Below are 17,618 nucleotides of genomic sequence, written 5' to 3' on the forward strand. Positions count from 1 at the left end.
CTTTGGTATGGTTTTTCTCTCCCCAACTAGATTCCAATGTGCTTCTTGGAGGCACATTATCTTTCACTCTTATGTATTCCTCACAGCTAGCACATGGTAAAACTGATTAATAAATCTCGTGCTTTACTTGTTGGTTGGTAATGTGCCCCCTTGTTTTTCTTTCCGCTGTCAGACTCTCCTGTTCATCTACCAAAGCACCACTATATGCTACTACCCCTGACCAGGGAACTTCAGAGGCTTCTTGTCTTGTGGTCACTAGGTTTATACCACCCACGTGGAGTAGCATACATTACAATGTTATGGTACTGTCTGAGTACTTATAAGATTTTTAAATTCCTTGACAGCAGGAATACTGTTTACCACAACTTGACCGCTAGGCTTGGGATGTTTTGTGAAAAGAATGCGCCCAACCTTCTGTCTGAGCTCGAGACTCAAAGACATAACCCTTCCCTCCCTTCCGGGATGAAGGATCAGAGAGATGTCTGGCGCAGCGAGGCCTCCTGGCGCAGCCATAGAGATGCGCAGCGGACGGCTAGAGCGTCGCTCGCCGAGCCGGCTTCCGTTCCGTTAGTAATCCTTCCCAGCATGGCGCAGTCTGTTAACATCACGGAGCTGAGTCTACCACAGCTAGAAGTGCTCAAGAATCAGCTGGACCAGGTGGGGACAGGCCCCAGAGACACCCCTTTCCCGCCTCACATCCCTTCTGCCCACGCGTACTCCCTCGTCCCCCATTCCTCCCCACTTTGGAAGGTTCCCTTCCCCTGCGAGTCCCCAACGTTGTCCCAGGGCCCACCCCTTCTCCAGCAGTGGCCCCCTCTCCCTCCAGCCTCTGACCCTCTTTCCCTTCCACTGTAGGAAGTGGAGTTCTTGTCCACGTCCATTGCCCAGCTCAAGGTGGTACAGACCAAATATGTGGAAGCCAAGGACTGTCTGAACGTGCTGAACAAGAGCAACGAGGGTATGGGGTAGGCGCGTGAAGAAAACCGGGGGACGTGGCGAGGGAGCTTCTCCTCTTACCCGCCTTCTGAACCAGTTTTCCTTATCCGAGAGGAGAAAACAGGCCGTTGCGTATTGCATACTGCTACACGAGCCCTTTGCATGTTGCCCGTTAGAATTGAAACGTACGGGACATTCCTCTGTTCCTGTTGCCCGTTTCTGTTCTTTTCCTATTTATGCGCTGTGCCATGTTGGAACTCCGTTTGACGTCTAACTTTGGAGCTGACAACCTTTCCCAGATGTTTGTCTTAATTGCTTTCACAGGGAAAGAATTACTCGTCCCATTGACAAGCTCTGTATCCTTTCCACAGGAACTGCTACCCTGCCCCCTCCTTTTCTTTCCGACCTTTCTCTGCAAAAAAGGGCTAAAGTAGTCTTGATTACTCCAGAGTGCCCCCATGATTCTGACAACACTCTTATTAAACATATAGCTCTCCTATCTAACCCGGCCAACATCCAGTAATAACTTGTGAGCACCAAAGAATATGTCGAACTGAGATATTATTTATTTCCCTATGCTGTTTGAGAATATCGTCCAATATGGAGATAAAACTGGAGGCTTAAACTTATAACTTAGAAGACATAAGCAATAGAATAATAGGGATATAGAAACAAGGGGGTTTGATGCTGTTTATTAATTCTCAATTTCAGCTTGATTGTGGCTCTTTTTCCTAAATTGTTGTTACTAAGAAACCTGGATTGTGCCTTCTTTTTGAGTGTTCTACTTGAATAATCAAGTTATGACAATAGGACACCTGTAAACTGTAGTCAGAACTAACAAGCTTTAAAAAAAAAGTGTAGTAGGGGTTGGCTAAATAATGAACATTATATCCATCAGGAATTAGGTAGTTCATGGTTGGGCATGTTGAGGGGAAGTGAGGCTGGCTTTTTTCACTTTACTACTCTGTAGCAGTATGGAAATACTGTATCTAGTCTTTCTTGAGAGGCTCATGGGAAGAACTGTAAGAACTGCTTGGAGGGTGGAAAATGGGGTCAGGGCAAGAGAGTGTCCAGCATTATGTCATTTTCTCCATAAAGAATCAGCTTCTCTGTTTCTCCTCACTGGAGTCTACAGATAGAGCTCCAAAGCCTCTGGATTATTCAGTTCCTGTACCTTATAGCTTATTAGAAAAGGAGGGTCTTAGGAGGCCAAGCAGGCTGGCCGACAAGGAATCGTGACTCATGCGGGGTTAGTTTTCCCTTAATCCTTGCTTCTCAGATGTATGTCCCTGGGAAGCTACATGATGTGGAACACGTGCTCATTGATGTGGGAACTGGCTACTATGTAGAGAAGGTGAGTGGAAGGAAGCATGTGCATACCCCTCTGAGTAGGAAAAGGGAGTTTAGGGAAAGATCTAGAGTATAGCATGGGGTCTTCTCATAGCCCCTCATTCACCTGTGACCTTGCAGACAGCTGAGGATGCCAAGGATTTCTTCAAGAGGAAGATAGACTTTCTCACCAAGCAAATGGAGAAAATCCAGCCAGCTCTGCAGGAGAAGCATGCCATGAAACAGGGTAAGCTTGGCCTGGGGCACTTCACCTTTTCTACCTCCATGATAAAGAACACAGATTGCATGCAGTGTGAAGCATGGCGCTGTTCTTTTTGCTGGATTAAAACTAGTCTTTCTCTTTGGTATATTGATATGTTATTCTGTAGATTCTGAGCATTACATAACCACTGTCTGTAGATTTCTGGATTAGGTGCTTGAGAAATTTAGAGGAAGAAGTTCTTGCAGAGTTCCTATCTACTGGGGATGGAATGGAGGGAGAAGAGACATGTAAATGAACACCCAGGAAAGAAATATAGCTCTAACTAAAGTATTAGCAATTGCAGCCCAGCTGCACATTAGAATCACCCAAGGAGTTTAAAAAGAAAGCCTGGACCCACTCCAAACCAACTAAATCCACCTGATCGTGTGTGTTTTGGAGGGTGGAGCAGGAGCAGATTCCAGTGGTCAGTGTTTTTTAAAAAGCTTCCCAGGTGATTGTTACATAGTCAGGTTCAGAGAACCACTGTTTTAAAGGCAGTCTTTTCTTTTCCATGTAATAATTTTCTGGTTATGTCTGACTCATTTAATATGTTTTTGTCCGTTTTTGTTTTCCAACGTTTATCATACTGACACACTGTAGACTCTACATTTGTGTTAGTGTGTCTCCCACAGTGAATAACTGTAATTAGTTATCTACCTGTCCTTAAACTTCTCACTTTTCCTTAACTCTGGAAGTGACAGAGTTCTCCCCTTCGGCTCCTGACCGGGGTCTATTTTTCCACAGCTGTCATGGAGATGATGAGCCAGAAGATTCAGCAGCTCACAGCCCTGGGGGCAACTCAGGCCACTGCCAAAGCCTGAGAGCTTGTTTCAGAAACGGGCCCATCTACCCTGCTTCAGGGCCTTGGGACATTGTGGGCGTGGCTTCCTGGAGTCGGAGAAGGGTCTTGTGTTTAATGCTAATAAATGTGCCAGCTGGGCAGAATGTTGGTCTTTTCTTGCATTAAGCAAGGGACTGGTGATGAGTTGGGGAGGTCGAGAGGGTGTTGGCCCTGGCAGAGCCTGCTGGCAGGGGATGACGCAATCCTGAAGGCTCCAACCAGGGCCTTGGAGGAGCTGGGGAAAGTCCTGCGCCCTGGCTGAGCCGGTTACCGTGGGAACTGCCGTCGGGCGGAAGTGGTGCTGCGCCGGCTACTCCTCCACCGCTGGGGGAGCTGCATGGGAAGCCACTTCCTGCGCTATCTGTGTCCTTTGCTGCTTCCACGGTTACCGCGCCGCGTGTTCAGCCTGGAGTCCATAAGGCCCTCCAAGCGACCCCGCAGCAACCTCATGACACCACCCCGAATCGGGACGCACAACGGCACCTTCCACTGCGATGAGGCTCTGGCGTGCGCGCTGCTACGCCTCCTGCCAGAGTACCACGTACGCTTCGCGAGAACCCCCTAGCACTGCCTGCGTCCTTCCGCGCAGTCCGCGTTCCCCAACGGGGTCCCTGTGGTAGCTTGGGCGGCACGGCCCGAGCACCCCTCCTACCTGCCACCCCCCCAGCTCCCCTGGGAAAACACACTAATCCCCTACCCACGCGAGCCTTAGCAGCCCCCTCACCTTCTATGTCCCTTGCAGGATGCAGAAATTGTGCGGACTCGGGACCCCGAAAAACTCGCTTCTTGTGACGTCGTGGTAGACGTAGGTGGCGAGTATGACCCTCAGAGACATCGATATGACCATCACCAGAGGTGGGTTTCAGGTACCATTTCTTTGACTTCCTTTATTTCAGCTTTCAAGTGCTCCAATAAGTCAAGCCGTCCACTGCTGTGGTCCCTGGCAGTGAAGGGAGCTGCCTGCCTCATTTTTTAAAGCCGGCTTAGTCCCATGGGACCACAGCCTTCCATCCCTCCAGCTCTCTGCCAGCTCTGCTCCCATCTCCCTGTCCTTTGGCCTCCCTGAGCCTTGCATCTGCCCAGGCCTCCCTTGGCTCCCAGTCAGACTTCAAGCCCCTTCCGACCTCACCGCTTCCCTCGCCCAGTCAGGCTTTTCTTCCGCTTATGCCCCAGCTGGGATTAACCCATTGTGCCCTTGTCGCTCCACCCGAGACTGGGTGCACAATCTGATGATGGTTCAGATGTGTGTGGTCTTATACTTTGTTTACACTCTTCCACTGGGAAATCTCGATTTTCCGAGGGCAGCCCATTATCCTCAGTACCATTCCAATCCTTTTCCCTCTTCTCAAGCCCCTACCTTATCAAACTCCTTCAGTGAGTAACCCTGCCTTCCTTTTCATAGGAGCTTCTCTGCAGGTGGGTCCTTAGTTTCCCACTCCCGAACATCCTCAGCAGCTTCCTTCCAGTTCAGGAAATGTTGTTCCCTTCTGTTTGCCTCTTTTTCAACCTATTGCTTTCTTCACATCACAATTCTCCTGCCAGTGTTTCCACTGCTCCCTGCCTATAGCCTGAAACTCTGCTCAAGCATCTTGCATCTTGAAAAGAAAGGAGTGAATAAACAAAACCCTTCTTCATTACAGCACACTGTTCAAAGCAGTTATCTCTGAGGGATTATGATGTTTTAGTCTCTTTAAGTATATCTCTGTCTCTTTCTCTTTTAGGTATACATATCACGTTCATAAATGATGTTGGAAGGGAACCCTCCCAGTATTTACAGCCTAATCTCTCACCCTCATTTCTCAGCCACTCTTCACTCATTCAGCTGGTTCTCTCCCAATCTCTCCACTGGAAATGCTTTTAGAAGGGTATCAGTGACATCAACACCAAACTCAGGTTGCTAACTGAGGGCCTCATTTTAACTAACCTCTTTGTGGGCTTGACATTACTATTTCCTTTTTCCGAATGGTTTCTAATGATCTTATATACATTTTTTAAATTATATAGTATCTGATACATAAAAGAATGTATTTAACATTTCTGGAACATAATGCAAAATGAACACCAATCTTCCTGATCTAAGAACTAGAACATTACTATTACTTTGCTTCTATTCTTGTGTGCTTCCTCCCTATCCCATCCCCCTGCCTCCCCAAGAAGTAAAGCAACGTCCTGAATTTTATTATACCCTTGTTCTTGTGTATTATTCAACACATATGTCTTTCTGTTTCCATCAACAATTTATTTAGTTTCACTTCATTTTGAACCTTATCCAGCAGTTATTGTTATTACCTTTATACCGTGTAAAATTTTTACAAATGTTTTATGTATTTAATTAATACTTAATAAAAATTATTAAAACAAAAAATAAGCTCCCAACGTGATTCTGATGGACTGGTATTTAGAAATTACAGCTGTAATTTCTACTTCCCTAACAACTGTTATACCTTTTCCATATATCTTTGCCACTGCTGTTGAAATTCCTGCCTCACACAGATCGCTTTAGGTAATCCTACATCTACTGTCTGTGCTGGCATAATGGTCTTCCTAACATACATTTGCCTGCTTAAAACCTCTCAGTGGCTCCACATTACCTACAGATAAAGTCCAAACTCCAAAGTGTAGTATACAAGGCCTTCCATTGTATCTGGCTCCTGCTTACCCTTCCAGCTTTATCTTTTGCCACTTCTCACATCCAAGCTGCCATTTTTGCAGTTCGATGAAAGAGACTTGTCTTTTAACCATTGTACACGTTCCCTCTACCTGGAATGCCTTTTCTCCTTCACCTCTTGTCTGTCTGGTGAGCACCCACTAATTCATCTTTCAGGAATGACCTGAGGTTTCTCCTGAACCCTTCCCTTGCCCCTCACACCTTTCCCTTGTTTATAACCTAACTAGACCCTTCACTTGGTTGATTGTATGTTGTCTTTGTACTTGAAGCTAGGGACAGGGTCTTAGTTTTTTTATGTTGTTGTTGTTGTTATCATTAATCTACAATTACATGCAGAACATTATGTTTACTAGGCTCCCCCCTTCACCAGGGCTTGGCTTTTTTATCCCCAATGTCTAAAAAGCAAAGCCTGCCAAGTAAGCACTGAGTTAACCATGGTCAAATGAACACATGGAGACTCCAAGCCAAGGTCCATGGGGCCCTTGCGGAAGAGCCAAAGCCTCCCCAGGGGCTTTCTCCTCCCAACTGCTGCAGTTTTCCCCAGCCTTCCCACCCAATTTATACCACGTGCACATACACTGTGGGCTAGCCAGGGTGCCTCTGCCCCACCTTTCTGTGCTCCTCAGGTCCTTCACAGAGACCATGAGCTCCCTGTCGCCTGGAAAGCCATGGCAAACCAAGCTGAGCAGCGCGGGACTCATCTACCTGCACTTTGGGCACAAGTTGCTGGCCCAGTTGCTGGGTACTAGCGAAGAAGACAGCACGGTGGGCACCCTCTATGACAAGGTGGGAACTGGAAGACAGAGATGCCCCACACATGCATCACCACCAGGTTGGCTGGGAGTGGCACACAGCACTCTAGACTGGGCCTCAGGTCAGGGTTCCTGGCCCACAGCTGGTCCAACACCCTGTTCCTCTATCAGACTGATCTTCTCATGAGGGAATGGTTAATCTCTCTCCTCCCTCCATCCTGGGGTGGTTGTGAGAAGTGGATGAAGTAATATATGGGAAAGGGCTTTGAAAGCCATAAAGCAGTGTTTCCCAGTCTTTTTCTTGACCTGACACATAAAAAGTGATTGTTCAACAACTTGGTAATAGAGGAGGCTACTTGTGTTTGGGAGTGTATGGCTGAAAGGTTCTGGCTCCCTGAAGGTGAGGGGGAGCATATCTTGAGCAGAACTAATTCCCCAAGGGCATGAGTTTAGAAGCTCAGCTGGGAAGGGCTTGATTATGAAAATATCTTCAGGTTCTACCAGTGTCCCCTGCAAGCAGCTCAGTGGGTTCCTGCTCCTGGGGAAAGAACAAGGCTTAGTGGCCCTGGTGTGCAGGTCAGATCTAACACTGAATCTGAGGACACCTATGTGACCGTCCTCCTGTGAAGTTCCCTAGTCAAACTTCAAATTTAGTCAGCTGTTTTTCACAGATAGGCTGTTGAGTTTGTCTCCATCTCAGCTTGCCAACCTTCTGCCCCTGACACTGCATTAGTATGATCCAAATAATGGAAGAAATGGGAGCAGTTAAATTGCAGCTTTTGGAATACTATGGTTTTGGACTGTCTGGGTTAATTTCCCCTTCTCCTGCTGAGGTGTTTCTAAGCAACTGAAAACTGAGTAGCACTTTTTCTACACACCATGATGAGTTGATATGCAGGCCTATTTTATAGGGCAGCTTTGCATGAAACACACACCATATTGTTTCTGCTCCCAAACTCGAGGCATTGTCCTACCACTTCTTAAAGCTCAGGAGATGGCAGCAGCTGCTGCTACCAAGTGGCACACACTGTGGGCTTCACCTGGGACCATTTCCCAATTCTTGATGTCTAGTCCAGCATTCATCCTCTGTCGCACCTGACTCAAGCTTGGCCAGACCCTCTTTGCCTCATTATCTGGCTCACTGAATAGCCTCCTCAGCCACCTGGAGATTTACCCTCCCTCAGGCCTAGGGATCCGCTCCCACAGAGTCCCTCATGGAACTCGAGGCCTTCCTGGCTCAGAAGTCCACAGCCCCCTCCCCACACATGCCAGCCTTGGCTCGGGCTTTGTGCTGTAGTGGAGTAAAGTCTGGCCTAGAAAGCAGGTGAGCTAGGTTCCAGTCCCAGCACTATTAGCTCTCAGACCTTAAGCAGCCACTAGATTCCACAGGTTCCCCTTTCCTCATCCAGTTCATGTTGAAGGATCCTCACAGGGCTGTTGGGAAGACGAAATGAGCGTTTAGGCACATGCTTTGAAACCTGGAAAACTTTATGCGAATAGCAGGTGTACTCAGGAGCATTTCTCCTGCTGCCACCATAGATTTATGAGAACTTCGTGGAGGAGGTGGATGCAGTGGACAATGGGATCTCCCAGTGGACAGAAGGGGAGCCCCGGTATGTGCTGACCACTACACTAAGTGCCCGAGTTGCTCGGCTTAATCCCACCTGGAACCAGCCCAACCAAGACACTGAGGTAAGGAGGGCCCCAGGGGAAGAGACCATGAGGCACCTAAGAACCTCATGGGAGGAAATGAGCGTGACTGTCCTCCCCAAGCCCTAAGAAACTCAAAAACTTGGGCTAATACCATGTTTCTGAGTCACATAATTCCCAGGCTAGGTTCAAGCATGCAATGGACCTGGTTCAAGAGGAGTTTCTACAGAGACTAGACTTCTACCAGCACAGCTGGCTGCCAGCTCGGGCCTTGGTGGAAGAGGCCCTGGCCCAGCGATTCCAGGTACAGGCCTGGCAGGAGGCATATGGTGCAGATTAGTGACTGCTGGGAGACTGCTGGCCAACAGGGGCTCCTACTTCTACTCTAACCCTTCTTCCCATGCCCCACCTCCTTTTCAGGTGGACCCAAGTGGGGAGATAATGGAACTGGCAAAAGGTGGATGCCCCTGGAAGGAGCATCTCTACAACCTGGAGTCTGTGCTGTCCCCACCAGTGACCATTATCTTTGTTATTTATACTGATCAGAATGGACAGTGGCGGGTACAGTGTGTACCCAAGGAGCCCCACTCGTTCCAGAGCAGGTGAGACCCTAGAAATCCACCCTGCAAGACCTGTTTCACCCCTAATAGAGAAGAGGCCGCTAAACCCTGGCCTCTACTCCCCCCACCTCAGTTCCTTAAGGTTCCCAATTGCTTCCACCAACTTCTTTCTGCTCACTTGTAGGTTGCCCCTGCCAGAACCATGGCGGGGTTTACGGGATGAGGCTCTGGACCAGGTCAGTGGGATTCCTGGCTGCATCTTTGTCCATGCAAATGGCTTCATTGGTGGGCACCGCACCCGAGAGGGAGCCTTGAGCATGGCCCGTGCCACCTTGGCCCAACGCCCAGTGCCTATGCCTCCCACAAATCCCCTGGTCCAATAAAGTTTATTCCAACTCATTGATCTATTACTGCCCTGCCCATTCTGGAACTTGCTGAAACTTGGGCAAAGTGAAACGTTACTGTGCCAGTCTATGTTAGGTGTTTTCTCAGCTTTGTTTCTCAACTTACTTGGAAACCCCCCAGCTCCTAAGGTTAATTAACCAAATTCACAAGAAATGACTAAAAAATGACAGAGCAAAGATCTTAACCCAAAGTCCATGCCTCTTGCTTTCTTCACTCTACCCCAGGTGCAACTCAGTGAAAAAGCAAGAGTCTTGTAACTGAGTGGAAAACAAAGAAGGAAATTTATTACTGGAACTGGGAGTGAGGGGAGTGGGTCTGAGCCGGTGGAGGTCCTGGGAGACGATCCCAGGGGGCGGAGGTTGCAGATGTCTCAGTGAAGAGGGGCAGATTGTGAACAGAGCCTCCACCCCCAACTGGAGGCTCTTGGGTTCGGCCAAGCATTGGGCTAAATCGGGGAAACTGGGCATTGACAAAGTACAGAGGGATGTGGGCAATTCGGCCTGTGGACCAGCACTGCAGAAGAAGGAAAGAAAAGCCTGTGAGATCCTGGACCCAAAAAAAGGCCATATGGCAAAGCCACACAGCAGACAAGGCCCTCAGATCCTGCACCCCACTCCCAAACCCAGCAGCCTGGCCCATTCACCACACTAAGTAGAGCTCCTTTGTTGAAGGAAGGATGGAAAGTGATGAGCTGGGCCTGGGCTCCTGGCTCCCCCTGGATAATGCCACTAAGGGAAGAAGAAGGGTGAGCAGGCAGCTGGAAGCAGAAGGCAGGTGTAGTTGGATGTAGTTTGGTGGGAGAAGCCTGGTAAGGAGCCCAGATTTAATGACCCGCCCAGCACTTACCAAGGAAGTAGCTCAAACACAGGGCTGTTCCGAGTTTGAAAAAGGAGGATGACTGGTTTACCATCCTGGACCCGTGGATTTCCTGGAAGATGGACACAGGAATAGGAAGGAATTCTGGAGGGGCAAAAAACAGCTGCAGCCAGAGCACAGGCTCGCTTCATGAATGGGAAGATGGCTGTGGCCTGAGCAAGCTCTTCTTCCCCACCTCTTCTTACCTTTCATGAGCACAGCCAGACGTTCCCCGCTGGGGTCCCAGACCATGGAATGAGCCTCTCCCCCAAGTCTATGGGTCAAAACAGTAGGTTGGGAGGGTTCAGCGTGGTCCCTTCACTGTCCCTCTCTTACCCACTCAACTCACCGTTCCTCTCCGTCTGGTGTCTGTACTGTTGTCTCAGACAGATCTGCCACAATTGTTGCTGACTTTGCACCTCCAACGTGCCCCTTTCCCTCACCTGAAAGGGCAAAGGTTCAGAAGCCCAGGAAATGGGCCTCTCACTGGTCCCCAGCCTCCTCTGTATCACAGGCATCAATGCCTCTCAGGTCTCCCAAGCTGCTTCCCTTATCTTTCAGGGAAGCATATTCAGAGGGTTCCTGCCTTCCTCTGACTGTCCCCAGATACTCTGCATTCTGAAGTTTCTCCCATCTCACCAGAGCGTTCTGGGAATGACAAGGAGTAAATCAGTGGTTCCCCCAAGACAGTGAAGAGCAGTCGGTTTCCATCTGGGCTCCAGCAGCCAGTCTGCGGTCAGGGAGCAAAAGGCAAGGGAAGGGTGGTCTATAAGGAAATGTAAGAGGGAAAGTAGAGGAGGTGGGGAGACAAACTTGGGAGACCGGGGCCCAGCTGCTCTCCAGCACCTGGAATCACAGTGCCCTCTTACCTGACATCGCCCTGATAGAGTAGGCCACCTCTCACAAGTCCACATCTGGGCCTCCCAGACTCTGCACCAGGGAGAGGCAGATCACAGCTTAGGATCTCTAGGTTCCAAGACTTGGACTTGCCTCCCTCCGTCAGTCCCAGGGTTAGGTCAGAATGGGAATGGAGACAGGTTCTGTCTGCTGAAGTTCCAGGAACCAGGTGCCCTCCACCTCTCCTCCTCTACTCACCGAAAAACAGCTGAAGGAGTGGTAACTAGGACTTTGCTGCCATCCGGGGACCAAAGCAAGTTGGTGACTCCACCTCCCCGGAACCAGGGAAGGGGGACACAGGTCTCTGTTGAGACGTCCCATACCTAGCAGAGTGGGAGCAAGAGTGACACAGAGGGAGCAAGCTTCCCTATCATCTCACAGGGACTGCTTCCTTAAGGCACAAAGCTGGAAAGGGCGAGAAGGAGGAAAGGGACTGAGAATACATAGGAAACAGGATGACATTTATAATTACAGCAGGCAGGATTTTAAATCTGAGAGGAGTCTGGATGGTACCGCTCCTTGCCCAGATAAGATTGAATGAACAATTATCCCTCTCCTTCCCCCAGGATATTTTCCACCCCAGGCAAAGAACACTCTTTCCTCAAGTCTGAAGGGTAACTGAAATGACCCAGAGCAGTGGGGACCAACTAACCAGAATAGCAGCATCCACAGGTGATGCTGAGAGCAGCCGCCCTCCGCTGGGGGCCCAGGCCAAGCTGGTGACAGGTGTGTGCCCAGGGTGAGACAGCACTTGGGCACAGCCAGAAGAGGGTCTGCCAAGGGCAAACAGTGTGAAGTAAGAAGACCACAAGGAAGGCCCGTGGTTCTATTTCCTTGCTACCTTCAAATTCTAGCAGCCCCTCTGAGTGCAAATCCAAGCTGGGAAAAATGAATAAGGATCACGGAAGTTAAAGGAAACAGAAAGATTAAGGAAGTAAGGGCCAAGTCACCACCATTAGGTCCATAGAAGACAATGGGTGAAAGGGAGTAAGCTTTCACTATAGGCCTCAGGGAGACTTAAACCTCTGACCAGTAAACCTACGAGGAGCTGGGGAGATGTCATGCTCTTCCCTCAACGAGAACCCTCTCCCCTGCTCTAGATGAGAGTTCTTTCTCCATCCAGTCTGGGGCCTGGGATAATCTATGGCGTTACCTCAAGGTTCCAATCTCTTCTCTTTCCAGTTATCTGCTACTGCCCAGAACTCATCTTGTGTTCCAAAACCTGTCTTTTTGCCTTTCCTTGTCACAAGGAAAGAGAGCACAACCCTCTTCTGTGCTCCCAAACTGTTTTCTGCTTGTCAGAAAGATGCTGCATGTGAGAGTCATCTCCATCGCTAGGCGGGGCACTACCTGACAGCACTGGCTGAATCTTAGCTTTCTATCTCCAGTGCCTCAGACTTGGCCAGACAAGTACAGGCTACGACCTGAATGAATGCCACCCTCTCCCTGTTCCATCTAATTCTAACCACCTTTAGCTCCAATGAGGTCTTGGGTCACTGATCTACAACTTATCGTTTAACTTTACAATAAATCAGTTATCTTTTCAGTTCAGTTCATAGAGATCCAACTGTAGGCACCACTGTATTCCACGGAAAAGATGAACTGTAATTTATTTAGTCAGACCTCCATAACTGGATATTTCAGTTGTTTGTAATTTATTATTACAAATAATGCTGCAAAAAATATTCTCTATGTCAGTGTTTTTATGTATTCATGTCATTTGTGTAGAATAAAGCATTAAAATTGAATTTGGGGGTAAAAAAGACTAATCTTTTAAAAAATAAATATGCCAACAATTTTCTGAAAAGTTTGTACCACAATATACTCTCACCAACTGTATAAAAGTTACTGTTTTCCTAGTCTTGCTAGTACTAGTTATTATTAAGCAAATTAACTTTAATGAAACTAATTCTGAGCAAGCAAAAATATTCTGCATTTTCTTCTAGTGCTTTTATTTGTTTTTACATTTGGTTCTTTTGTGTGTCTGGAATTTATTTGTACATAAGTGCAAAGCAAAGACTAACTTTATCATTTTCTAAATGGATAGCCAATCATCCCAACACTAAAAAACCCTAAACTTCTTTATTGAGATGAAAAGTGAATCTTATTGTATGTTAAATTCCCAAATATTCTTAGATCTCTTACATTGATCTGTTTGTCTATTCTTATGCCAATCATTTTCTATTATTGTAACTTCATAAAATCTTTTAATATCTGGTAGGGCAAGTCTCCCCTCAATATTCTTACTATTCAAACTTTTCTCAGCACCTCCTCCTGGACCTTAGGTCTGCTTCTCCCAGAGCCCTGGGAAGTGGGAAGTGCTGTGCAGACAAAGAACTTGTCCTTTCAGGCTTCCTCACTACCCACCACCCCTAGCATGGCAGCAACCCTCAGGTCAAGCTAAGACAGAGGCTGCTGGGACTCACCGGGTAGATAAGGATGTAGGGTCCAGGGTCCAGATGAGAATGCAGGTCTGGCAGGCCACAGCCAAGACAGAGGCACTGAGGGGCTTCCAGGCCAGAGCTGCCACATTTCGCTGAAGCCGGTGCTTCAGGGAGGGGACTATAGTGCTGGGTAAAAGAGGAGGGAACTAAGCAAAACAGGGACACTAGGGCTTAGGAGACCTGAGTGGGGTTAAGGAGGGAAAGCTACAGAGAAGAGAGCTGACCATCCAGAGCCCAGGGATGTTGTGAGACAGAAGGATAGGGTAAAGATTAGGTCAGGAAAGAGAACACTTCAGTTGTGGAGCCTTTCTGACCCGGGGAGGAGCCCTGTGGACCAGACCCAAGAACTGCAGGGCTTCCCTGGGACCAAGGCTAGAGAGCGAACTGGTGACTGACCTGTGGAGACAGAAGAGCCAGAGCCTGCCCAGTATGCCCCCCACATACCTGTTGGCATTATACACACGGATTGAGTCATCTAGCAGGGCCACTGCAAATTTATTGGTGTGGGGGTGCCATGCAAAGACCCGCAAGCAGCAGCTGGACCTGGAGCAGAGTGAACATGAAGAGTCTAAACCTGCATCTACGCATACCCCAGCCCAGAAGCTCAGATTCCCTTTCACATGAGAACATCATTTTTACTTTTTATTTTATTTATTTTGTTGAAAGCTAGAAGGAGAATGTGGGAATGGAATAGGAGACTTTGCCTTCACTTCCCTCTCCCAGAAATTCCAAGGTTCAGGACTTCCTTCCCACAAAAGCCCCAGAGCTTGTTCACTCACCAGTTGGTGACTTGGGCAAATTCAGCAATCAGATCCTCACTCCTAAGCTGTGAGAACAAAGTGTATAAAGGACACACTAGAAAGAACAAAGGGCATTTATCCCCTCGACATTCCAATGAGAGAGCTGGACCACTCCTACCTTCTGCACTCTTCCCATCCTGCCCTGACCTTATGGGATAGGGAGTAGGGGAGTGGTAGCCGAGAGGACGCCAAACTTACAGACAGATGGGGGAACAGGGACCCATGGAGGGAGGAGGCCCATCGACAGAGTGCCAGGACCCAGCTGGACACCGTCTTCACCCACTCAAACACTGTGGGGTTGAAGAAGCAGCTCTGATTAAACCACCCATAGGGCTCTCCCTGGGCACCTTCTTAGATGAAGAATGAGCAAGGACAAGCACTCCCAGGCCCTTCCACCCAACAAGTGCTCTGGATACCCACTCTGGGGTATGTGGGGTAGGTAGAAGGGAGAAGGTGGCGCCAGCACAGACAACTGGGCCAAGAAAATAGGGCTAAATGGAGAGGGGCTGCCAGGGGGTATTGGGATGAGTTAGGGAAATATGTAGGGGAGATACCAACCATAAAACTAGAGAAGGCTGGAGGGAAAAATACTCACCCTCCTCCTCTGAGTTTGCAATTTCATTCAGCACCCCAAAAAGGCCCAAATCACACCTGATGAGAAGAAGGTGTGAGTCAGATTACTCTATTAACTCATTTAATCGTCCCAACAAGCTTGTACGATAGGTTCCATTTTACAGAGTGATTGAGTAACTTGCCCAAGATCACACAGCTAAACGTGGCACAACCAGGAACTGGACTCAGGCAGTATGTATTCATTCCTACACGAGCAAAATGAATGACCTACCTATGAGATTATTCACGGCAACCTTATATCTAACCTTGCTGAGCTTTAGGTCAAGGCTCGGAAAGTATTAAAGACATGAAGTGGGGACATGGAACACGTCCACATAATCAAACCAGAAAGCAAATTACTGGAGATGAAATGAAACTACTGTTGACTATTAAACTATAGCCTTGAGTTCCACAATAAGGACTGATAATTTGGTATGATGAATGATATATGGCTCTCAGCTAGAGAAAGCCTGGCAGCCCAAGGCAGAGACAGGGTGACCTCGTTTTCTCCAGTATCTACAGACCATGGTCCAGGAGTCCCTTTGCCATGTCTCACCAAATATTGATGCATCTCTTCCACACTTGTTCACGGTGATGGATAAAGGCAGTTCTTGTGCCATGGTCCAGTCTCCCAGGGGTCTTTAGGGGATCCTTAGTCAGGTTTAGGACAGGAAGATTGATCCACTATAGCCCAGAAGTGAGAGGTATGACAGTGAGTCAGTCTCTTCCCAGATCTCTGCTGAACTTCCTGCTATCTCCAAACCGTGGCTGTACTAAGGGTAAGAGGCCCCAAAGATCTGCTTCCCATTCCTATTAATTTAACACCTGGGGGAATGGGAAACAGGGCTTAGCTCCCCTACCTGTAAACTCGAGTATGTCACAGGGTTGCTGTGATTACATCTTACATTTGTGGAGAACACCTGACTCAGAGACTCTAATGTAGCAAACGCTCAATGTCAGTTTCTCTTCCTTTTCCTTCCCAGGAACACCACATAAAAAAAGCCAGGTTGTGCCTTCCCAGTTCTCCCAGATACTGTCCCTAACTTTTCAGTAGTTCTCCTGCATCGTCACATCCCCTAGATTCGCCGTCATTTTCTCCATTCTCTCTAGGCCCGCCTCACAGCCCCTCAACATCCGTCATCCTCCAATCACAGCCCTAAAATACATTCCAGTCCATCTATTCTTCTCCAGCCTAGGCCAAGCTGTTTACAGTCCGCCACTCTGGCGACCGGGACCCCGCCTCCGCCAAGCCGCCCCCATGCCTGTAGGTCCTCTCCCTCCTCGCCCTGGCCACCTGGCCCCGGAAGTCGGGAGGCGGACTCTCGTAGCTATTGCCTGTCACCAGCTCGTTATTGTGCTCGTAAAGGGTGACTTGACTCCTAGGCGGCGGTGGAGGGAACAACGCCAGGGAGCACATCTCGCCAGCCCTGAAGACGTCCGGAATCTGAAAACTCGAGGATCCTACTCTTTGGCTCTCAGTTCCCGGGCTAGATTCGGATGCCTACGGATAGCCGCCTAGGACAAACGACTATGCGAGGATCAGGGGAAGTGAAGGTATAAGAAACGAAGGACCCGCGCGCGGTCCCAGGACAGACTTCCGGGGTTTCCTTGAGCTCCGCTTGGCGGCCGGAGGGGGAGAGGCGCTTCCGGGCCCGCAGTACCAACCCGTAATTAAGGGTCAGAGGTGGCTTTTTTTTACCCTGTGAGGCTGCTTTTTTTCCCAAGTTCCGAATTCCCCAACACAGTCTCCCACTCACTCTCTTAGCTCTTGTAAAGTCCAAAGTAAGCCCGTTCAGGGAAGTACCAATTAAACCCTCCCAGGGCTGTAGATCGCCCAGTGGAAAATACAGACTGGCATGGGCAGCTGGCTGGAAAGCTGAGGGAAAAGCCTCCGAGGAGAAAAGTCAGAAGGGAGACCTCGTGAGGCAAAGTCCTTCGCCCGCCGTAACCTAGAGGCCACGGGGTGAGGTTTGGAAAAGAAAGTGAGAATAGCCGGCAAACGGTAATATTTCCTTGAGCACTGATTCTTTTAAGTGCTTGTATAATCTTTACAACTCCTTAAGGAAATTTAGGCGCAGAGAGAGATATTGGACCTAAAAATACCAAAACCAGGCATTCTGCTTAAGATGAGATTGATCTTATTCTAACTCCGAAGAATGGGACTAGATCTGGAGTCTAATGCAGAATAGGGGATCCTCTTCTTACAGTTGTGCGACTTTGAGTCACACAATCAAGTCGATTATTTGAACCTGAACTTCCTTGCTTGCAGGGTGTCCTAATTATTTCACATGGTTGTTTGCATACATGCCAATGAAGCCATCTAATTGTGAAGTGCCTAACAGAGACTATTAGCGCCATAACTCTGCCATGAACAAAGTGACCTTTGGGCATTGGTTTGTTCATTTAACAAATGTTAATGAGCAATTCCAAGACCATGCTCTGGGGACACAGAAATGATAAGGCATAGTCCCCAGTCCCAGGAGGTGTCAGTCTCATTGGAGGATCTAGAGGGCATTTTAATTTAGTATTCTTGGATTCCATGTCTGCCCCTTCTTTGTACATGAAAAGATCCCCCGAAGAGAGTTACTCCTGTGTCAAAAAACAACA

At 48.4% G+C, this 17,618-nt stretch overlaps 3 protein-coding genes across 5 annotated transcripts; 2 read left to right on the top strand and 1 right to left on the bottom strand.

Annotated features, from left to right (window-relative positions):
- Positions 1–533: 533 nt before the first annotated feature.
- PFDN5 (prefoldin subunit 5) lies at positions 534–3,472 on the top strand. The gene is made up of 6 exons (XM_036915236.2): positions 534–657; positions 856–958; positions 1,261–1,292; positions 2,216–2,290; positions 2,407–2,512; positions 3,272–3,472. Exons 1-6 carry the CDS (start codon positions 586–588, stop codon positions 3,346–3,348), a joined length of 465 nt encoding a protein of 154 aa, XP_036771131.1. The 5' UTR covers positions 534–585; the 3' UTR covers positions 3,349–3,472.
- Positions 3,473–3,589: 117 nt separating this feature from the next.
- On the top strand, positions 3,590–9,398 carry MYG1 (MYG1 exonuclease). 2 transcript variants are annotated; one of them, XM_036915235.2, is made up of 7 exons: positions 3,590–3,909; positions 4,111–4,223; positions 6,663–6,801; positions 8,328–8,480; positions 8,620–8,742; positions 8,859–9,040; positions 9,183–9,398. In XM_036915235.2, exons 1-7 carry the CDS (start codon positions 3,706–3,708, stop codon positions 9,379–9,381), a joined length of 1,113 nt encoding a protein of 370 aa, XP_036771130.2. In that variant the 5' UTR covers positions 3,590–3,705; the 3' UTR covers positions 9,382–9,398. The 2 variants fall into 2 exon arrangements, with proteins under 2 accessions (XP_036771130.2, XP_036771129.2); XM_036915234.2 differs by having other exon boundaries at positions 3,600–3,909; positions 6,663–6,822.
- Positions 9,399–9,603: 205 nt separating this feature from the next.
- Positions 9,604–16,574, bottom strand: AAAS (aladin WD repeat nucleoporin). Of its 2 annotated transcripts, XM_036915237.2 has the most exons (16): positions 16,306–16,558; positions 15,568–15,695; positions 14,995–15,050; positions 14,598–14,689; positions 14,379–14,425; positions 14,044–14,142; positions 13,582–13,725; positions 11,808–11,928; positions 11,354–11,478; positions 11,128–11,188; positions 10,898–10,988; positions 10,608–10,701; positions 10,465–10,532; positions 10,250–10,331; positions 10,047–10,131; positions 9,662–9,916 (listed from the first exon to the last, which is right to left on the bottom strand). In XM_036915237.2, exons 1-16 carry the CDS (start codon positions 16,426–16,428, stop codon positions 9,689–9,691), a joined length of 1,644 nt encoding a protein of 547 aa, XP_036771132.1. In that variant the 5' UTR covers positions 16,429–16,558; the 3' UTR covers positions 9,662–9,688. The 2 variants fall into 2 exon arrangements, with proteins under 2 accessions (XP_057342648.1, XP_036771132.1); XM_057486665.1 differs by lacking the exon at positions 10,047–10,131 and having other exon boundaries at positions 9,604–9,916; positions 16,306–16,574.
- Positions 16,575–17,618: the final 1,044 nt, after the last annotated feature.

Source organism: Manis pentadactyla, chromosome 10 (assembly GCF_030020395.1).
Source record: "Manis pentadactyla isolate mManPen7 chromosome 10, mManPen7.hap1, whole genome shotgun sequence".
NCBI lineage: Eukaryota > Metazoa > Chordata > Mammalia > Pholidota > Manidae > Manis > Manis pentadactyla.

What these genes read in the sequence shown, in the direction of transcription:
- PFDN5 (XM_036915236.2), top strand. Translation starts at nt 586, where the DNA reads ATGGCGCAGTCTGTTAACATCACGGAGCTGAGTCTACCACAGCTAGAA. An exon ending in GCTGAACAAGAGCAACGAGG is followed by an intron (nt 959 to 1,260) that starts GTATGGGGTAGG and finishes TTGCTTTCACAG; the next exon opens with GGAAAGAATTACTCGTCCCA. An exon ending in TCGTCCCATTGACAAGCTCT is followed by an intron (nt 1,293 to 2,215) that starts GTATCCTTTCCA and finishes CTTGCTTCTCAG; the next exon opens with ATGTATGTCCCTGGGAAGCT.
- MYG1 (XM_036915234.2), top strand. Translation starts at nt 3,706, where the DNA reads ATGGGAAGCCACTTCCTGCGCTATCTGTGTCCTTTGCTGCTTCCACGG. An exon ending in CGATATGACCATCACCAGAG is followed by an intron (nt 4,224 to 6,662) that starts GTGGGTTTCAGG and finishes TGTGCTCCTCAG; the next exon opens with GTCCTTCACAGAGACCATGA. An exon ending in CCCTGGCCCAGCGATTCCAG is followed by an intron (nt 8,743 to 8,858) that starts GTACAGGCCTGG and finishes CCTCCTTTTCAG; the next exon opens with GTGGACCCAAGTGGGGAGAT.
- AAAS (XM_036915237.2), bottom strand. Translation starts at nt 16,428, where the DNA reads ATGTGCTCCCTGGCGTTGTTCCCTCCACCGCCGCCTAGGAGTCAAGTC. An exon ending in TGCAAACTCAGAGGAGGAGG is followed by an intron (nt 14,690 to 14,994) that starts GTGAGTATTTTT and finishes TCAACCCCACAG; the next exon opens with TGTTTGAGTGGGTGAAGACG. An exon ending in TCTGGCTGTGCTCATGAAAG is followed by an intron (nt 10,332 to 10,464) that starts GTAAGAAGAGGT and finishes TCCATCTTCCAG; the next exon opens with GAAATCCACGGGTCCAGGAT.